General features: G+C 40.3%; 1 protein-coding gene across 7 annotated transcripts in view; it reads left to right on the top strand.

The window, feature by feature from the left end:
• ATRX (ATRX chromatin remodeler) overlaps positions 1 to 22,194 on the top strand; it is a 95,527-nt gene that overhangs the window by 15,468 nt on the left and 57,865 nt on the right. For 2 of the 7 annotated variants that reach the window (XM_035113553.3, XM_060270192.2), the window contains exons 4-10: positions 464 to 516; positions 3,819 to 3,943; positions 8,601 to 8,720; positions 10,061 to 10,170; positions 12,734 to 12,801; positions 13,925 to 16,653; positions 21,284 to 21,359. In XM_035113553.3, coding sequence (XP_034969444.1) covers positions 464 to 516; positions 3,819 to 3,943; positions 8,601 to 8,720; positions 10,061 to 10,170; positions 12,734 to 12,801; positions 13,925 to 16,653; positions 21,284 to 21,359 — 3,281 coding nt within the window. The remainder of the gene's footprint in view (positions 1 to 463; positions 517 to 3,818; positions 3,944 to 8,600; positions 8,721 to 10,060; positions 10,171 to 12,733; positions 12,802 to 13,924; positions 16,654 to 21,283; positions 21,360 to 22,194) is intronic. The other 5 variants (XM_088664679.1, XM_060270193.2, XM_088664680.1 and 2 more) reach the window with 3 other exon arrangements.

Below are 22,194 nucleotides of genomic sequence, written 5' to 3'. Positions count from 1 at the left end.
GTTTACTTTTATACAATTATTTAATTCCATTGCATTTTATAGTTTCTAATCTAAAGCACCAGCTCAGTTAGATACATTTACATATATAAAAGTAGGGTAGAGTTGTCCTTAAACTTCATAGTAAGTTATGTATAAATTGATGTGCATGCATAGGGATGTTTAATTGTATAGTGGTACTTTGGTTTGCGACAGCAATCTGTTCTGCGGAGGTGGTCCCTCGCCGAAGCGGTTGCTCCATGAAGGCACGCTTCTGTGCGTATGTGAAGCACCGATAGAGCGCTTCTGCGCATGTGCGAGCTGCGCAGATCACGTCTGTGCATCTGACGCCGTGGAACCCAGATGTAAACACTTCCGGGTCCGCGGCGGTCGCTCGCCAAAGTGGTCCCAAACAGAGGTAGGCGTAAACCTAGGTTTGACTGTATATGGCTTGTGATTTTGTGTTTCCTTTCCCTTTCATATTCAGGGTAGCAGTTCTTCTGAAAAGTCCAAATCATTATGCTCACCACGTTCCAAAAGGTTAGTTTGATATTCTGTTTACCAGTTTGAATTGCTTGCTACAGTGAGTCTGAAGGAACAACTCACTGTCTGTTATATTCCATGGTGGTCATTTTAAGAAATAGTACATGTTACTGTGTTATGTATTTTTCTGTTTTTATACTGTAACCTGCCCTGTGATCCTTGAAAGAAGGGTGGTATACAATCCCTCATTAAATTTTTATTTATTTTTAAAAACTTAAATACAAAACATAGAAAGTGAGGTTTTTAATATTTAAAAATGGAGAAAGAGAAAGAAGTGTTGTATATTTTAAAACAAATGTTATTTAACAGTTATCAAACACAATTTTAAACCTACTGTATTTTGTATAAATGAGTTTCAAATTCCATTATACATATCCATGCAAAGTCTATGTCTATAAGCAATCTGCTTATAGGTGGCCACAGTAATCAGCTTCAATCCCTTGAATAAGTCGAGCCATACATTTAATGTTCCAGTGCAGCAATTTCAGTCTTTTGGCCATAGTAAGAGCATGGAGAATCCAATTACGTTGTCCAGTTGTCAAATTCCATACAGTAGGTATGTAGTTCAAAAGAACCTGATAATCTGAAAATTTTAGCTTTTTTTGCACAGCCGTATTTATATAATTCACTACTTTCTTCCAAACATAGTAAATATAGAATATTGTAAGAATGTGTATTTTAAAGAAGCATTATTTCCAACATACTGCTGTCTCAGACAGTCTTTTTCTATACAAACGTAGTGGAGACCAATAAATTCTAAATATTATTTTCTGTTGTATAAGTAATGATTTAAGGTTCATTGACACCCTTGCTATAGAAGTTAAAACACTCCCATTGTCAAGGCAATATAGGAACCTCCAATTCTTTATTCCATTAATTTCTTAACATCTCCATATGAAATTGATTTATTCGTAACAAATATCTTTAAAAAGTAATCATGGGTTTTTAGTTCTAAAGGATTTAACCAGTTTATTTTGGTATCTCAGGTGTCTCAGAAGCTAAAAATGCTTCTGGTCCAAACATAATTGTTAAAAAATGTTGTAAATATTGCCATTGGATTACATCTGATAGCTGATATTTATCTCATAACACAATGTAAAAATTCATTGTCATATTTCAGTTGATCCAAAGTCAATACACCTACGTCCATACAATTTACCTTATCACCATATTCTTCTAAATTTTCGATGGCTTTCTCCATAAAGTCAATTTACTGTGGGTAAAGGGGTCATGTTGTTTTTATTAGACATCATATTCCATAACTTTGTAACAGACATACAGTCGTACCTTGGTTCTCGAACTCCTTGGTACTTGTACGTTTTGGCTCCCAAACACCACAAACCCTCAAGTAAGTATTGTGGTTTGCAAGCGTTTTTTAGAAGCCGAACATTCGACGTGGCTTCTGTTTGAGTGCAGGAAGCTCCTGCAGCCAATTGAAAGCCACACCTTGATTTTCAAACAATTTTGGGAGTCGAACGGATTGCCGGAATGGATTAAATTCGAGAACCAAGGTACCACTCTAATTATTTTGAGAGATACCAGAGTTCTAATATATTTTGATCCTCATACTCATACCAAAGAAAAGTGCTATACAGTCGTACCTCGGGTTACGACCACCTCGGTTTGCGAACAGTTCGGGTTACGAACTGCGCAAACCCGGAAGTGTTTTCGTCGCGTGCGCGCGATTTGCGCATGCGCAAAATGGCGGCGCCCATCGCGCTCGGTTTGCGAACTATTCGGGTTACGAACTGCGATCCGGAACGGATCGCGTTCGTAACCCGAGGTATTACTGTATATATATATTCCAAAGTTGTCCAAATTGGAAAAATAACACCGTTTGCTTTCATCGTTTAATACTTGACAATAAATGTACATGATAATATAGCTCCAGATTCAGAATCCTGAATCCTTCCTCCTTTAATTTGTAATTGCATTTTCTGTAAAGATATCCTCAAAATCGAAGACCCTCTCCCTAGAAATTTTCTTATTTTCTGAAAATATTTTCCAGATATATGAACTAGGATCCTCTTGGAATATAAATTAATCTGGGAATAATGTTCATTTTGAAAGTATTCACCTTCCCCCAATGAGTAAAGTTTAATGATTCCCATCTATCAATACTTGAAGAAACCTCTATTTATATTTTGTTTAAATTGCATATTACTAATTGAGTTATAAGGGACGCGGGTGGCGCTGAGGTCTAAACCACAGAGCCTAGGGCTTGCCAATCAGAAGGACAGAGATTCGAATCCCTGTGATGAGGTGAGCTCCCGTTGTTTGGTCCCTGCTCCTGCCCACCTAGCAGTTCGAAAGCACGTCAAAGTGTAAGTAGATAAATAGGTACTGCTCTGGCAGGAACGTAAACAGCATTTCTGTGCGCTGTTCTGCCAGAAGCGGCTTAGTCATGCTGCCACATGATCTGGAAGCTGTCTGCGGACAAATGCCGGCTCCCTTGGCCAGTAAAGCGAGATGAGTGCCGCAACCCCAGAGTCGTCTGCAATTGGTTTTAACTGTCAGGGGTCCTTTACCTTTACCTTTAATCAAATTATATTTTTTGGTATAGGCATACCTAAATATTTAACAGATTCACTACAAATAAGGAATTAATACTCCAGGTCAGGCATAGGCAAACTCGGCCCTCCAGATGTTTTGGGACAACTCCCATCATCCCTAGCTAATAGGACCAGTGGTCAGGGATGATGGGAATTGTAGTCTCAAAACATCTGGGGGGCCGAGTTTGCCTATTCCTACTCCAGGTGGTATATAAATTGAATGAATGATGAACTAATAAATGAAGGTATTTCCTGTTTTCTTTTTCTAATAATTCATAGTGGTATTTCTTGTTTTCTTTTTCTAATAATTCATGTAATTCAGTGAGCCTTTAAGCTTTCAAAAATGGGTCAAATATGACTTTCTTAGTAATAAGCCACTTTGACATATAAGCACTACACATACTAATAAAAATAGTAATGGGTAATGGTTACATTATGTAAATTTGGCATTATATTTTCAGTGTTTGTAATCTGCACATCTTACAGCTCAGTTTCATTGGCCATTATATTGCCTATCTATATAATACTATTCACTAGATTCTGTTGTCTAAAAGAATGTTGGAGATAATTTGGCTTCACATGTACTGGTTGTAGTATAAATGTGGCACAACTTTTTAATTTTTTTATTCAGTAAAATAAACTGGGTTTAGAAGCTGCAGTGTTCTAAGCAGCAGCAAATTTGTGCATTGTTTTAAATATCTTTAAGTTATCACACTGATGGCATAAATATGTTTGCTGCTCATGCAGGAAACCTACAGTTGTAACAAAGTATGTTGGCTCAGATGATGAACAGACCTTAGATGAAACCACAAATCAAGATGTTTCAAATGAAAACTCCGAAAATGAAGTTGATATGAAAAGCTTACCTAAAGGTAACTTATTTCATAAATTACAAAATATTCTAACAGTATACTGTGTATATTAAAATTTAGCTAGGATACTGCCTGGACACGCTACCTAGAAGCATTGAAACTTGTAATTTCAGTGAAACGATGATAAAACTGGGAATTATTTTTGTTCCTTTTGTCAATAACTCATCACTGGGAATTTTCTTAAAGCTTCAGAGCAACAAAATATCGAACCCCTCATTATGTAAAACATGTAAAACATGTTTTCCCTCTCTGCTTTACAACTTTGTTACTTCAAGTTAGGGATGGCTAGTCTGTAGCCACCAGACATGGTTGGTAGTCTGTAGCTACCAGACATTGTTGTATTCCAGCTTCTGTCAGCCCCAGCTAGCATGGCCCATAGTCAGGGATGATGGGTATTTGAATTGAATTTGAATTTGAATTGAATTTGAATCCTGGAACCCAGCAACATCTGTAAGATGTTTTTCTGTGATAACTGTGTTGGAAGTGGGGCAAATAATTATTTGCAAAATCCTAGACTAATAGCGGGGGAGAGAAGGCAGGCAAAATGCGAGGGAGATAATGAAAGATACAGGAAATTGAATGCAGATTTCCAAAAAACAGCAAGGAGAGACAAGAGGGCCTTCTTAAACGAGCAATGCAAAGAAATTGAGGAAAATAACAGAATGGGAAAAACCAGAGATCTGTTCAAGAAAATTGGAGATATGAAAGGAAAATTTCGTACAAAGATGACCATAATAAAGGACAAAAGTGGAAAGGACCTAACAGAAGCAGAAGACATCAAGAAGAGGTGGCAAGAATACACAGAGGAATTATACCAGAAAGATATGGAGGTCTCGTACACCCCAGGTAGTGTGGTTGCTGACCTTGAGCCAGACATCCTGGAGGGTGAAGTCAAATGGGCCTTAGAAAGCACTGCTAATAACAAGGCCAGTGGAAGTGATGATACTCCAGTCGAACTATTTAAAAATATTTGGAAAACTCAGCAGTGGCCAGAGGATTGGAGAAGATCAGTTTACATCCCAATACCAAAGAAGGGCAGTGCCAAAGAATGTTCCAGCTACCGCACAATTGCGCTCATTTCACATGCTAGCAAGGTTATGCTTAAATTTCTACAAGGCAGGCTTAAGCAGTATGTGGACCGAGAATTCCCAGAAGTGCAAGCTGGATTTCGAAGGGGCAGAGGAACCAGAGACCAAATAGCAAACATGCGCTGGATTATGGAGAAAGCTAGAGAGTTCCAGAAACTAAAGCATTTGACTGTGTCAACCACAGCAAACTATGGCAAGTTCTTAAAGAAAGATGTCTCCTGAGAAATCTCTATGTGGGACAAGAAGCTACAGTTAGAACTGGATATGGAACAACTGATTGGTTCAAAATTGGGAAAGGAGTACAACAAGGCTGTATATTGTCTCCCTGCTTATTTAACTTATATGCAGAATTCATCATGCGAAAGGCTGGACTGGATGAATCCCAAGCCAGAATTAAGATTGCCGGAAGAAATATCAACAACCTCAGATATGCTGATGACACAACCTTGATGGCAGAAAGTGAGGAATTAAAGAACCTTTTAATGAGGGTGAAAGAGGAGAGCGCAAAATATGGTCTGAAGCTCAACATCAAAAAAACTAAGATCATGACCACTGGTCTCATCACCTCCTGACAAATAGAAGGGGAAGAAATGGAGGCAGTGAGAGATTTTACTTTCTTGGGTTCCATCATCACTGCAGATGGTGACAGCAGTCACGAAATTAAAAGACGCCTGCTTCTTGGGAGAAAAGCAATGACAAAGCTAGACAGCATCTTAAAAAGCAGAGACATCACCTTGCCGACAAAGGTCCGTATAGTTAAAGCTATGGTTTTCCCAGTAGTGATGTATGGAAGTGAGAGCTGGACTATAAAGAAGGCTGATCCCATGGACTGCAAGAAGATCAAACCTATCCATTCTGAAGAAAATCAGCCTGAGTGCTCACTGGAAGGACAGATCGTGAAGCTGAGGCTCCAATACTTTGGCCACCTCATGAGAAGAGAAGACTCCCTGGAAAAGACCCTGATTTTGGGAAAGATTGAGGGCACAAGGAGAAGGGGACAACAGAGGACGAGATGGTTGGACAGTGTTCTCAAAGCTATGAACATGAGTCTGACCAAACTGCGGGAGGCAGTGCAAGACAGGAGTGCCTGGTGTGCTCTGGTCCATGGAGTCACGAAGAGTCGGACACGACTGAACGACTAAATGACAACAACAACAACACTAATGGTTCCCAATTGGTGGTTCATGCCACATAAGCATCAACTGTCCGGGACATCCTGCTTTTTGGGGGCATCTTGCTTGGGTCATGTGATAACACGATTTCCAAAAGTAGGGGGTTGGCTTTTGAAAAAGAAGGAGGGGTCTGCTACAGTTAGCTAATTGGGAAGCCCCATCATTGGACTAGGAATGGATGTTGCAATATTGCTGAGTGCTGCTGCTTAAAAGAGCAGCCTCATGTTTATGTCTCATGTCTTATAGGATGTGGTGGATTCTCCTTCATTTGAGGTTTCTAAGCAGAGGGTTATCTGTCAGTGATGTTTTAATTGAGATTCCTGTGTTGCAGGGAATTCAACTAGATAACCCACAGGGTCCCTTAACTCGACAATTCTATGATTCCTAGGGAATACATTCCATTATTGAACGGATCTTACTATCAGAAAGTTCTCCCCAGGATGCTTACTCAGAATCTACTTTCTTATAACTTGAAGCTATTGGGCTTGAGTCCTACCTGCCTGCCCCCTGGGGCAGGAAAAGTCTCCCATTATTTCTACTGTTTATCTCACTTTTTTGAATGTTTTGCAGTCTGCTGTAGGAAGGCAAATAGGTCATTCTTGTTTCACTCTTGTAGAATTTTTACCCATATATCAATCTGCCTTCCGTGCTCCAGGTAATGGTATATACTTGTGAAGAGATCATCTTTTACATATATTGCTTCTCCCTTTTTGTTTAGTTCAGGGGTAGTCAACCTTTTTATACCTAGTACCCACTAATACATCTTTCTTGATGGTAAAATTTCCTTGCCGCCCACCAGTGCTTGATGGAAGGAGGATTCAGCTTGTGCCGTAGAACCCCCTACCGCCCACCTAGAATCCTAAAATGCCCACTAGTGGGCAGTAGGGACCAGGCGGACAACCACTGGTTTAGTCTGTTCCTTTTGAATAGGTTATACCCCTCAGTTTCTACATTCAGTCATGACTCTCATCCCACCAAGTTTCAGTAATGCCTATTAGGTCATATTTGACATCCTGCATAAAGAGCTCATTTTTTTTGGCCTGTTTCCCATACTCTGTGCATTGGTATAGAGATAACTGAAATCCTGCGTTAATTCCTCCAGCTGCTTCCTTCTTGTAGTTTTCTACCCTTTAGCAGGTTTCTGTAGCACTGCCTCAGTTTCCTATGCATCAATGAAGCTATTATCCCCCGTATCATTTGTTCCCTAGTCATCTCTAATATTGTCTCCCTCCCCCTTAAGATTTAATTTAAAGTTTTGTTAGTCAGGTTTTTGAGACTTATCAGCCAACACATTTCCAACTACTTTGAGGTGCAACTCCTCTCTTGCCAGACGTTCTTTCTCAAGGAAATGGAGAACATGGTCTTAAGATGCCTATGCCTAAACATTCCTGATGACACCACCTCACAGTCAGTGCTCTACCTCAGTATTTTCCTCTCCCTGGGCTATGACCTTCAACAGGAAGAAATGATGAAAAAAACACCTGTGCCCCAAGGCCCTTCAGTTTCCCAGCCAGAGTCCTTTGCTATACATTGATGGCTGTGACTGACAGAATTGTTTGTACTTTCATAAATCATAAGGAAGGGGTTGTGGTCAGTGGACTTTATAAGACCTGGCAACTTTGTGAATCTTTGCACCTGAAAAACAGCACACCTCCCAGGACATCTTGTTGCCTTCTTTAGGGAGGTCATGTATCACCACCATTAGCATCTTCTGGTATAACACACACCATTCTGTTGTGATTTCCCCCCTTGTCTCAAGTGGCAGTCAGTAAAACATCCTGGAAAGGTCATCGTCCATGCTTTGTATTACTGAATGTATTTTGAGAGAGGGAAGACCACTTGTAGTTGCTGTGATTGGTTTCTGCAGTGCACCTCTGACAAATAGTTGCAACCTTAATTTCAAATGGTCTAATATAATGACAGCTGTGAACGTTCCTGGCCATCTCATGGGAGTGAGGGTAAGGGGAACATGGCAATTTAGTCTACTTTCAGCATAAATATGGGGCGAAAGGAATGAGGACTAATAGAAGCATTGCCACCTGGATATCTGTTTATAAGAGTAGGGATAGATGGCTAGTGGCCTAAGGCTTAATGTAACCCATAACTATTTTTTTCCTGGTCCTCTGATGGTCTTGCCAGAACTGTGCTAAAGTTCTGTGTGATAGATATGGAACATGAATGTATGCAATTTCCCTCTGAGGCTTTGTATATAGCATGTTAATCTCCATATTTGTATGCCCAGCACTATGTGAACCACATGTACTGTATAACTCTGATGCCTTTTGTGTTAGATGAATTGGTCATCCTTGCAGTAAGAGTATAGGAAAACCCTGCTAGACTTTTATCTTACAATTCTGCATTTAATAATTTGGTGTAATTTTAAAATTGTCATCTTAGGTACAATTGTTGTACAGCCAGAGCCAGTACGTAATGAAGACAAAGATGACTTTAAAGGACCTGAATTTAGGAACAGAAATACTGCTAGAACAAAACCTGAAACTCAAAAGAAGCGTGGAGGTAAATGCACTTGAATTAAGTTCAATGATGCATTTAAATTACTCTATTATTAAAAAGTCTGAATTATCGTACCTCTGCATTCTTGATGCTTGTGAGCTTTCTAGAGACACTGGATTGACCACTGTTATAAACAGACTGCTGGAAAATGAGATGGGACCCTTGGTCTGACCTAGTGCAGCAGTTCTTGTGTTCCTAGGCAGCAATGATTTCTAGAAGAGTTTCACCAGAAGTGCAGAAGGGCAACTATGCCATTAAAGGAATTTGGGAGCAAGGAGTAAGGCTGAGTTGTTGATGGGAACAAAGATCAAGGGACCATTGATAGCCCCACCAGGTTTGGGGGCTCTTGCATTAGCTCAGCATTACAATAGCAATTTATTTCAAATTATAAATTTATTGTAGTGAGAGAAGAACAGAGTGTGGGATACATTTAGAAGAGGAGTTCTTTGCATAATTTGCCTCCTGTAATGTGCAACTTTATTTTTGGATGCCCAAACCCATGATTGCAACATAGTGGATTTTTTTTAAAGCTGCAATCAATAATACAGTAATATGTTATTAATATTACATCATAATAGGATTGCAGAAGAATTACAGTATAACTAAAATTAGTTGTTGAAAAACAGCAATCAGAAAAGAGGAGCCCCTTTTGTGGGGGCTCTATGAATTACAGAAAATCCTAATATCAGTTGGATGATTAGGGAGATAGTGAAGCAGAAAGAAGATAAATGGGAGGTTGGATGAAGGGTATATTATTGTGTGTCGGATGTAAAGGAGTCAGCTTAGCAGGTCACAGTAATTGTTCAGGGGCAATATTTTTCTTTTGGTGTTTTTGTTCTGTTTGAAAAAATAATTATACTACAACATTTCCCCCTCTATTTTATTCTTTAGTATTTCCTCATTTGAAATGTGAATAATGTTAAAAGCTTTCATAAATTTGTTCTCTTGGGTGAATTAAATATAATTTTTATGCTCACAACGTAGACAGCAATTCTGCACACTTCCAATCAAACTCCCAATGCAGTTGTTAAATCTCTAGCAAAACAGAATGCAGGATTGCAATCTGTGAAGTCAATCTTTAATATTTTTTACCGATTATTTAGGTTGCGCCATTCCATAAGTAGCTAATTTTATATTTATGTGTGAATCCAATGCCTCAGGGGGAAGAAAATAATTATTAACTGGTTACAACAGTTTTCTTTTAAGATACCTCTGTAGTTGGTAATATTGCAGAAGTGGTGACACTTTGAGTCCTTCTAACAATGACATGCAAGCTAAATTGTGTTGGAAAAAGGTTTTTGTGGAAGAAAAATTGATATGGTCCTTCTGACTTTTTTTTGTAGAGGAAGGGCTACATGGTATTGTGAGCTGTACAGCTTGTGGTCAGCAGGTGAATCATTTTCAAAAGGATTCAATCTATAGACATCCCACATTAAAAGTACTTATATGTAAGGTATGTAAATGTTGGATGTGTGTGTATACCTTCTTATGTGTAAATAGAATTTTTTTCATTCAGGCTTGGAACAAAACCTGCTACCCACAAGAAATAGGGTTCATTGTGTAGATCAGGCGTCGGCAACGTTTTCCAGCTGTGGGCCAGATTATTCCCACGGACGATCGTCCGTGGGCTGGACATGGGCCGGACATGCGCAGAAGCGATTTCCAGTGCCACACTGCCCATGTCTGGGGCACCGGAAATCACTTCTGCACATGCCCGGAAGCCAAAAATCGCACCTGCGCAGAAGCGATTTTTGGTGTCTGGGCATGCACAGAGGCTGTTTCTGGCATCTGCACATATGCAGGTGCCATTTCCGGCACCACTCGGCGTGTCTCTGTGCTGCGCTGCGCCGGTTTAGCGCAGCATGTGGGGGACTTGCCAAGCAGGTGGCTCGGTGACCGGGCGGCTCGTGGGCTGGATAAACAAGTCTCCGTGGGCCGGAGGCTGCCGACCTCTGGTGCAGATAGATACGTAAGGGAATGACAGTCTTTTATTTCAGTGATAAGTTGTAAGTTACTGCACTTGGTGACACTGGGTCCAAGGAGGACAGCTTATATATCTTTCCCATTCATAATATTGGTATCCTAGCCTTCACTGAGGCAGATTTCTCTGGGGAAGATGCATTGGTTAGTATGATGAGGATGAACTGCAATGAGCCCTGGGACATGTGCGCCTGCCCCTCCTACTTCACTGCAAGGAGGTATTCGGAAGCTTCAATTTTGCTTAATCTCAGTCTGCTATGTTATATGGTTTGACAAACTTTGTAAATGTTAACTGATTTGTAAAAGCCAATTTCATCACCTATGGTTTGATTCAAATTACTCGTAACAGTAACCACAGTTTAGGATCCAGATGACCCAGCAAGATTTTTGCTTAACCAGAAGTGAGCGGTTCTGAATTCCCTCTTGCGGTTATGCCAGGGGTTTGCTATGGCTCATTCTTGTGATGCTAAACTATTTTTTAGTGCGACATCTGGACACAATCTGGATGCATTAGTGAAAGAAAAAAGGAATGCATCTCTGTGCATAGGACATATATACATAGGGAGAGAGAGAGAGAGAGAGAGAGAGAGAGAGAGAGAGAGAGAGAGAGAGAGAGTCTCATTTCCTGCTTCCACTAGATACTTGTGATATGCAGGTCCTGTCTCTGTGTCCCACCCTCCAGTCCATTGTCATATTGTTCTATTGTGGATTTCATTTTTGGTCACTTAGACATTTTTAAAATCAGAAGGCAGGGTATAAATGAAGTGTTAGATAGTTTGATAGCACCACAGAAAAGCCAACTCTCTACTTTGCCATGTTCTATAGCAGGGGTCCCCAAACTACGGCCCCCGGGCCGGATGCGGCCCAATCGGCCTTCCAATCCGGCCCGCGACGACTCCCGCCGCCCGCTGCCGCCACCCGCTCTCACGGCGCGCGGCGCAGCGACGATCTAAAAAATCGGCAAAAAATCGCCGAAAATCCTTTGTGCGCATGCGTATGGGCCTCTCCCGACCCGGAAGAGGTCATTTCTGGTGCACTTCCGGGTCGGGGGAGGCCCATACGCATGCGCACAAGCGATTTTTGGCGATTTTTTTCCCGCCCGTGTGCGTGTGCGCATGCGCACGGGCGCGCACTCCCCCGCCCTCCGGCCCGCTGCGCGCGCACTCCCCTGCCCTCCGGCCCACCGCGCGGTCGGCGCGGCGGGCACCGGCCCGCCGCGCAGAAAGTCTGGGGACCCCTGTTCTATAGTACTTTAGAGAGATGGCTTAATTATTGGGGGGCGGCGGCTATTTTTGCATTTAACAATAAACCATGCTTTGGTGCTCCATGGGCAAGCAGGAACAAATTTTATAATACATTTACAGACAAAAGAAAACACTAAAATCATACAATTTGTAACATACAAAAAGTTAAAATACATATTATATAAACTAAAAAACAATACAATGGGAAATTTAGCAAGTGTTTCTATTATTATTTTGTTCATGTCAGCCAGTAAGTTGGCCAGATGCCATTCAAAAGTTATTTCTTGGTTTTTAGTTGTTGTTGTTTAGTCGTTTAGTCGTGTCTGACTCTTCGTGATGTTTTTAGTAGGATGGAAGTAAATCTATTTCGCACATCTCTAAAAAAAGGACATGTATTAATGTTTACATTGCTCCTTCCCTGTAGTGGCAGAGCTGTTTATAAAACCCAGCCATCCAGTTGAGGAGAAGGAGAGCAATTAAATGTAGCCCTAGAAAAAAAATCAGCCAATATTTCAGAACCTTCACGCTTGGTCCTTAGAAAAGCCAAATGACAGAATAAGCCCCCCCCCCAAATACTGTTTACATGGAATACAGTGCACCAGTATCCTTAATCTCCACATTAAGAATAAATTTTGCCTGGCAGTGCCTTGAGTGTGAAGAAGTTTCTTTCTATTGTGCAAAGTTTATTCACTTTAATAGCAGTAAGAGGTCAATAATAATGTTTAGTGTTTATATTGCATAGTCTGCAAAAATTTTAAGGTTTCTGAAAGAAGAAATTTATTTTCTTCATAGACTTGCTTCAAATATTATATGAGTGATGACATCAGCCGTGATGCAGATGGAATTGATGAACAGTGTAGGTAGGTGTATGAAGATTCCTCAATATCCTAAAATTTTATAGAGTGAACAGGGGTATATTTGAGCCTACATTGATCAGTATTAGCGAGTACATTTCTTGAATTGCTTGTCAGTATTTATAGTCCAGATATAAAGAACCATGCAGCTTGTTACTTGCACTGCAAGTGATTTCTGGATTTCTGTTTCTTCATCAGCACTTTGCCCTCATGACTCATGGCAAGCTGTTTTGAAACTGAATGAAATATCAGAGTAGTTATACTGGGGCTTCTTTGTTGAAGAAAGTCAAAAGCCCAAGTCTCAAGTGCTCTTTTGGCTTCTGACCTAAATTATTAATGTTCTATTAAATATACAATGTATATAGCATTGTATAAAGTTGATTAAAACATTTCTATGGTTACAATATAACATTTTGTATACCATTTCCCCCCTTGCTAGTATAAATATATGCCAGCCAATTGGTTACGTCAGCCTTTCCCAACCAGGTACCTCCCCTCTGTGTGTTTTGGACTAGAACTCCCATCAGCCCCAGCCAGTGATTGTGCTGTCTTGGGTGAATGGGAGTTATAATCTAAGGCAACTGGATGGCACCTAGACTGTGGGGGATAGCTGAATTCTAAACTGCAGAAAGAAATGGAAAGTTAGTATGGAGTAAAAAATTATATTCAAGTTCTCCATGTTCCTGTTTTCTTTGAGCCCCTTGTTGGACGAAAGATTCCTGCACTGCAGGGAGTTGGACTGGATGATCCTTGTGGTCCCGTCCAACTCTAATTCTATGATCTATGATTTTTCTTATTTAACTTGCATGCTGTCTTGCCACTGTGCATGTACAACACAGATGCAGTAAAATTGAGGGGGAGGATGTGGATTTAGCAGTGCAGGACATTATGTGTGTTGAGGCAAATGTGTCACTAGCTGTGCCTGAAAGCAGTATTTGTGAAAATAGCACTAAATTTCTCTTGTTTTCTCTGGATACTTGTATCTTTCTGATATCAGCATAACTATTTGCACTTCTGAGAAATATTTTTGATGATCAATAACTGACTTTAGATACTTATGTAACAGAGTTTTTCTTAATTTGTGCCATCATATTTTTTTAAAAAAATATTCAAACTTTATTAATTTCAGATGGTGTGCTGAAGGTGGAAACTTAATTTGCTGTGACTTTTGCCATAACGCCTTCTGCAAAAAATGTATATTACGAAACTTAGGACGAAAAGAACTATCAACCATACTGGATGAAAACAGTCAATGGCATTGCTATATCTGCCAACCAGAACCTTTGCTGGACTTGGTTACTGCCTGTGATAGTGTGTTTGAAAATTTAGAACAATTATTACAGCAAAATAAAAAGAGAATAAGAGTTGACAATGACAAAGGTAAAATATATGATAATGCACTTAAATATTCTCCAAAGAAAAATAGTTCAAGTTGCAATGGAGAAGAAAAGAAACAAAATCATCCACATTCTGGTGCTCTAACCTATTCCTACAAAGCACTGATGGTGCCAAGAGTCCTGCTTAAAAAAACAAAAAAACTGGTTGAAACGACAACAAATATGAATGCTAGTTTTGTTAATTTTTTAAAGCAGGCAATTGAAAATTCTGAAATAAACCCGACAGTGCACTTACGTCAGCTGAAGGCTTTTAAATCTGTGTTGAGTGACATAAAAAAGGCTCATATGGCATTGGACGAAGGTGTGAATTTTGAGATTCGGTCTCTAGATTCTAAAACTAAGCAAAAAGACACCAAAGAGAGTGAAACTGCAATTAATTTGGATACCGGTGAAGAGAAGAAAACAGAAGGGAAAGAAATAAAAGAGCATAAAGTTGGATTAGAAGTCAGTGAACATACAGATCCAGATGCACCAATAATCGACCAATCAGGAAGCAAAAAACCCAACTGTAAAGATAAAAAAGCTGTGAAAATTGATGTTCAGTATGAACCCAATAGAGCTGAGGCAACAGATATGGATATTGTATCAATTCCCTCATCAGTTCCTGAAGATATTTTTGAATCTTGTATGGAAGCACAAAAAGCTGCCGGTGAACAGGGCAGTGGAAGTAGAGCAACAGAGCAAGGGGCAGTAAATGCAGATATAAGATCTAAAGATAGCAGGAGAGGAATGAAATTGATACCAACCACAAAAGTAACAAAAACATTGGTTGTGAAACTGACTCCAGTTTCCCTCTCTAGTTCTTCTGTAAAAGCTGAAGATTCAGATGGAAAGCCAGAAAAGGGAGATGAGTGTGAAGACGGGAAAGAAAATCATGGCACTGAATGTTCACCTGGAAGTAAAATTATTCCTTTGGTAGAAGATCATGATCTCAGAAGGTCTCCACGTGTTAAAACTACACCTCTGAGACGCCCAACAGACATAAACACCTTACTATGTAATTTAGAAGAGGACAGCAATCATGCATACAGTGAAAAACAAAGGAGAAAATCCACACAATCTAAAAGGAAAAAAGATAAGCCAGACTCTCCTGTTACTACAGTTCACAGTCCTCAGTCTAACACATTTTCTGAGACAAACAAACCAGACACAATGGACCAAAGCTCTGATTCTGATGAGGTGCCTGCAATCCTGCAAGCAACAACCACAAGGAGCCACAGTACTTCAGATACTGACAGCAACAGTGAAACATCCAAGGATGTGTTAAATGCTTTAAAGAAGCAACCAGTGAAGGTGGACAATGGAAAGCGTAAAAGAAAAAGTTCTAGTTCCGGATCAGATATCGATGCTAAAGATGAAAAATCAAGGAAGAACTTGGCTGCTGCGAAAAAAAAACGCCAGAACTGTTCAGATTCTTCCAATAATGATTCTGAGTTGGAGAGAGAGAATTGTAGTAAAACAGAGTCTGCAAGAAGAGCTACAAAAAAAGAACCAAAGAAAGATAATGATTCTTCAGAAGAGGAGCCAATTAAAGAAGGAAAAAGAAATTCAAAGCAGAAGGGTGAAGTGTGCAATGAAGTTGATGATGTTGAAGTCTCTGCTTCAGAAAAAGAAAAGCTAGACAATTCTTTAGAAGATGCACCTTGTAAAGAGCTAGGTTTTAAGGGGAGGCGATCAAGGGATTCCAAAGGCAGAGCCTCCAAAGGTAAACAGAATGTGTCTCCAGAAAAAGAGAGTAGCATTTCAGGCAAGATAAGCGAACCACTGGCAAAGGAAGGATGTGATGTTTCTTCTGATGATATAGGACTGTCACTAAAGCCGGAACAAACTGGTGAAAAAGGCACAGAAGGAAAGGAAAGTGGGAATCGGAGAAAAAATTCCACAAGGGGACAAGATGATTCCTCTTCTGAAATTGAGAAGCTTTCTCCTGAAAAAGAGAGTTGTTCTTCTGGAAGTAAAGGCAAGAAACAAAGTACTGCTGAGAATAAAAAGAACTCAAGAGAAAGGGTTTCTAAGAAGTTGCAGGGTAATGCTTCAGACACTGCAAAATCTCCCAAAAATGAACAGGTCTGTGATACTTCAGAAGAGAATTTAAATGCAAAAAGAAACAATGCTAGAGAAAAGAAAAAAGTAAGCCCCAAAAGAAGAAATTCCAAACAAGTTAGAGGTGACTTGCTTTCCTCTTCTGAGGAGGACTTGTATGAGGAGAAAAAGAAAAAAAAGAGAGGGGCAGTCACTAAGGGAAATTCCAAGAGTAATCTTAAAGAGAGAGGGAATATTAATGTTAAAAAGGCAAAGAATGAAACCCTCAATTCCGCTACCACATCACCATCATCATCCAATGAAGCCGAAAACGAGGACCTGAATTCAGCAGGCGAGGCAAGCAGTGATGAACAGAAAATTAAGCCCGTGACAGAAAGTTTATTGGCACCAGCAACAATTGGATTTTGTCAGTCTTCAGGTGTGCAAATGTTTTAAATCTAATTTTTTTGTTATTAATGCTGCCTTTTAGCCAAATTTAGAAATTCTAACACTTCTCTGATAAAACAAGTTTCTTAAAGTATGAATGTAGTTGGAAATCCTTACTAGCATGGTGTATGTATGGGTTTTGCAGTTTAAGATGTTAATTTCCATTTTTTAGTTGATACTTAATCATGTATCAAAACCCTATTTTGGTTTTTAAATGATGTTCAAAAAATGCTGAAATGTTTATGATTTCTATAGCACTCAAATTGATTTCTATAGCACTGTCCTGTTTCCTACAGTGCCCAAGTCCTGGGGAGCTGACAAACAGGACATGTGTGAGAGCCCTCTCCTGCTGTTCCCCAGAAACTGAAATCCATTGGTAGCCTTCTCCTCCATGAATTTGTCTAATTCTCTCCAGCAGTCTTCTATGGTAGAGATATCCAGACATATTGTGGAGGTGAATTCCAAAGGTTAATTATGTGCCTTGTAAAGAAGTACTTGACCTATGGAATTGTGAATTTGTCTTACTGCTAAAGTCACCTAGAATTGCATCCCTAGGTTCATGGTGTAACAATAATATTCAACATGCACTTCCATTGTAACTTCAGTTGTGAAATTCAGTCCAGCAGTGTTAAGTATATACAGTAGGAACCAGGACCAAGTAGGTTACAGATGGGGAACCTGTGGCTCTTGCCTTATTGTTAGCTCCAGACCACATCATTCCTGGCCATTGGCCATGCTACATGGGGCAGATAGGAGCTAGAGTACAACACTGGAAACTACAGGTTTCCTGTCTCTGGGATAAGGTGAATACCAAGGTTTCAATCCTATACCCATTTAGGAATAAACTGCATGGAAGAAAATGAGACTGACTTCTGACTAGGCTTGTGTCTAGTTGTGCTGTGAGTCCAGTTGCATTTACAGTGGTACCTCACAAGACGAATGCCTCGCGCAACGGAAAACTCGCAAGTCGAAAGCGCTTTGCGATGTTTTCGGCGCTTCGCAATACGAAGTTTTTCGGCTTTTTTTTGTCGCGGCAAACTGCGCTTTGCAAGACGAAAATCTCGCTAGATGAAGCGACTCGCAGAACGAATTACTTTCGTCTTGCGAGACACCACTGTACTATATTGAATGTCACCTCAGAAGGTCTCACAGAGGAGTGAAAAGGACAGTGATAGATGAAATCTGAATGTTCACTAGTTCATTGATTGGATATACCATGAGTATCTCCTTTGGATCCCCCCTCCAAAGGTGGGATCCAAAGGCAGGGGGTTGGACTGGATGGCCCTCTTCCAACTCTATGATTCTATGATTCCCTTTACTCTCTCTAAAACTGAGTAAATTAAAGTTTTCTCATACTTGTCCACAGTTCATAATTTCCAAATACTTAAGAAGATAGTCACAGTTAAGCTGAATTTTGCTGTAGTATGAAAGATGAGCACTTATATGATGCTGTTCAGATTTATAAACATTCCTGGTAGTTTCTGGGTAATTGATTCCTGGGTGATTGATTTTATCAGGGCTAGAAAGCAGATGTGGTATAGCCCAGTGTGGTTTGTTTAGAGTTTGATCAGTCTTTAGGAGGATTGCCCCCCTGGTATACTCCAGAGCTTAAAGCGAGGAAACAAGCTAGGAGACAGCTTGAACGCAAGTGGAGGAAAGATCCAAATGAATGCAACCGAACACTGGTAAGGGCTCATTATCAAGCCTACCTAGTGGTAGTGAAGACAGCAAAGAAGGCATACTTTGCTGCCTCCATTGCATCCTCATCATGTCATCCGGCAGAGCTTTTCTGGGTTGTATGGGGCCCTTTACAGGCTGGCCCAAAGGAGGTGATAGAACCAATGGTAGCTTGCTGTGATCTGTTTGCAAAGCATTTTGAGGATAAAATTGCTTGACTGTTGTTGTTGCAGATGGATCTCATGGGGTGTCCAGAGCACTGTCTAGTCCAGGCACAGGCAAACTCGGCCCTCCAGATGTTTTGGGATTACAACTCCCATCATCCCTAGCTAACAGGACCAGTGGTCAAGGATGATGGAAGTTGTAGTCCCAAAATATCTGGAGGGCCGAGTTTGCCTATGCCTGGTCTAGTCCTGTTGTGTTGGATGAGTCTCAGTAAGGCTCGAGGATGTGGACAAAGTGCTTGGATCAGTCAGGGCGACCACTTGCGCTCTAGACCCTTGCCCCTCTTGGCTGATGAAATTCAGCAGGGAGGGGACAACTGGCTGGGCCAGGGAGGTGTTCAATGTCTCTTTACGAGAAGGGGTGATCCCTGCCTGTTTGAAGGAGGCAGTGGCAAAACCACTCCTTAAGAAACCTTCCCTGGATTCAGAAAACCTAACTAACTACTGGCCAGTTGCTAATCTCCTTTTCCTGGGCAAGGTCATGGAGTGAGTAGTCACAGACCAGATCCAGGTGCTCTTTGAAGAAACTGATTTTCTGGATCCATTTCAATTGGGGTTTAGGTTTGGTTTTGGCATAGAAACTGCCTTGGTCGCCCTGTATGATGACCTCTGTCTAGAGAGAGACAAGGGAAACTTGCCTCTGTTAATGATTCTTGACGTCTCAGTAGCTTTTGATACCATCAACCATGGTATCCTTCTGGAGCGACTCTTCAAACAAGGGGTGTTTGACACCGCTTTGCTGTCGTTCCAGTCCCACTAGGATGGTTACTCCCAGAGGCTGTTGCTTGGGGAATACTTTTTAGCCCTGTGGAACATTCAGTGTGGAGTTCCTGTGGAGCTCAGTCCTATCCCCCATGTTGTTTAACATCTACATGAAACTGGGTGGGGTTATCTGGAGGTTTGGAGTATGTTGTCAGCAGTATGCTGATGACACTCAGCTCTATTTCTCCTTTACATCTGCAGGTGAGGCAATGGAAGTGCTGGACCAGTGCCTTACCTGGGTAATGAACTGGATGAGAGCCAACAGACTGAATCTCAATCCAGATAAGACTGAGGCACTGTTAATGGGTGGTTCCCTAGGCCGGATGGGTGGGAGGTTGCCTGCTCTTGATGGGGTTACACTTCCTCTGAAGGAGCAGGTTCGTAGCTTGGCGGTACTCCTGGATTTATTAGGTATTTTGTGGTTTTATATCTTGATTTTATTCTGTGAACCACCCTGAGACCCCCGGTTATATAAATTCAATTGATGATGATGATAATAGTTCCTTTTGTAACTTAAATATTTGAAGAGAGGAGCACTGTTAGATTTAAATATTGAAGGATAATAGCTTTAGATAGAACATGTGAAAAGAAATCTAGTAGATACTGGTACTGCAAAATGTTGATGTTTTGGGGTTTTTAAAAGCAGCAATTGGATTCTGGTCAGAGCAGCCTAGGATTAGAGGGCTGTGATAGGAAGAAAAATATGTAAATGAGGAATGGACTGCAGTGCAACACAAATGGAAGGTAGGAAACTTAAATGTGTTAACTGCAGTGCAGCTTTTGATGGTGGTGCACCGTCCCTTTTCTAAAACTGAAAGTTCATTCTGTCAGTATTGGAACAGCTGCAACATGTGTTGACAGTTTCTTGGTAATTTGGAAGAGGGAAGTATTCAGGGTACTAACTAATTCCACCTTAGGCACAGAATAGCCATGCACAGAAAGTTGCAATATCTCTTCACTCCATAACAAGTGTTCTCAACCATAGCTCTGACCAAACACCCTTTCCTCTCAAATGGGTGACTTCCAGCTCCTCTCAGGGCTGTAGGGAGTAGAAACAGGACAAATTGCTTTCCTTTCACCCTCCTCTTCACAAACTGACAACATTCTGTAGGGCATGCTTCATCTTCATTTGGTTATTTTCTTTCGGGAGAGGGGTGGCACTTTTTGGATACTTAAATGTTTTTTAAATGATTATGCTGATACTTCCTCCTTGCTTCTCAGTAGCTTGTTATAACTCATTTTTTATTGGCATGGGACACTGAATTCACTTGGAGTTACTATAAACATTTAAGTAACAATCTTAAATTATATTTGCTATTCCTAGAGCATATGAATTTTAATTTAAAAGATTGTGAATGGGGAGATCAGAATGAAAACATTGGGATGAGGTGGGCAGAAAGAGAAGACACACCTATAAGAGTAAGAGAGTGGAAGGTCTTGCCTACCCTTCTAACTGTTTCTTTTCCTTCCTCCCACCGCCAAGTCTGCAGCAGGGAGCTAAGCTGAGAATGGTGGACCCTCAGAAAGAATGCCTCCCTCTTTCTGTTCTTCCTGTTTCTTGCACTTCTGTGCTTTGTAATTGGAGGGACTGGTTCTTCTGGATGAGTGCGAATTGACCCAAATCTGTAGAGTATCAGTATAATATTACATACAGTGAATCTGGTTAATCTACAATTGGCAGCTATTTTTCGTGCATGTAAACTACAGTGATCATTACAATACACAAATGGTATTAGTTTTCTTTTCCTCTGTTTATTATTACTTTTATTATTCTGTGCTTAATTAATTAATTAATTAATTAATTAATAGCAGTCCTTAGAAAAGGATGAGTTGAATTTAGTAATTGTAAGAAACGTTGATGATCACTATTCAGGTGACTGGTGATATCTCATGGCATTTGATGTGACAAAAGTTTATTCTGCTTGTGCCAAATATATTCCCTTTTCCCCCCTTCCCAAGGAGACGAAGGAGACAATAAATCGCAGACTGTACCAATGGAAGAGGAGGAAGATGATGACGATGATCCTGAGAATAGGTATGATTCCATCCGTAAGGACTTTAAAAAGATTATAACACACCCTAGGCGTGGGCGCAAACAAGAGCAACGGAACAGCAAGCAGGTTGTAAAAACCAGAAGTGCCTGCCTTGTAAAGACTCGCTCACAGGCTTCCCGCAAGTTTGAACGAGGGGCCAGAAAACAAACCCCCAAATCCAGAAATGAAAAGAAACTAAGAAAATAGTGATAATTCACACACCTTGCATAGGGTGTGTTATAAATGCGTTGCAGCACTGTCTGTTTTAAGTTTCCATGTAAAATGCAGATTTTGTGTAACTTGAACACAATTTGATAATTATGGCTACCTGTAGGAATAAGAAATAGCGTTTAGCTGGTATTGTGACACAAATCTTTGTTTGGGGTATTGAATTTTTTTGAGTTGGTTTGCTCATTCATTCTTAAGAAAATCTGATTAGAAAGTAGAGCCATGCTTCTGAAGAAATCCGTTCTGTTGTATCCAGAATGATTCACTTTTAAATTTAAAAGTGAATATCTGGTGGCATTAATAAAATGAATGACTGTTTTTTTTAAAGTTTTTTTTATTAAAAAAACCACCCATTTCTGACATTGAGGTTTATTGGCATTGTTTGGGGGCGTTCAGTCACATGTTAAATTAAACATGTGCATGTATGCATATATGATATTAAAGTGCAATGTTAACGTATTGTTGTAGTTAAAAGATTTTAGTTTTGTACGCCATACGATAGGGCTGGGTGATCTTATCAAAACATCATGCAAAACAGGTTTGAAGTCCATATCGTAATAATGGTTTCATAATTTTTGACCTGGCAAGGTATATTGTGAATCATGATGT

This window comes from Zootoca vivipara, chromosome Z2, assembly GCF_965207765.1.
Source record: "Zootoca vivipara chromosome Z2, rZooViv2.hap1.1, whole genome shotgun sequence".
In the NCBI taxonomy this organism is placed as follows: domain Eukaryota; kingdom Metazoa; phylum Chordata; class Lepidosauria; order Squamata; family Lacertidae; genus Zootoca; species Zootoca vivipara.
The sequence above is the reverse complement of the archived record's forward strand: the minus strand, read 5'-3'. Positions and strand labels throughout refer to the sequence as shown.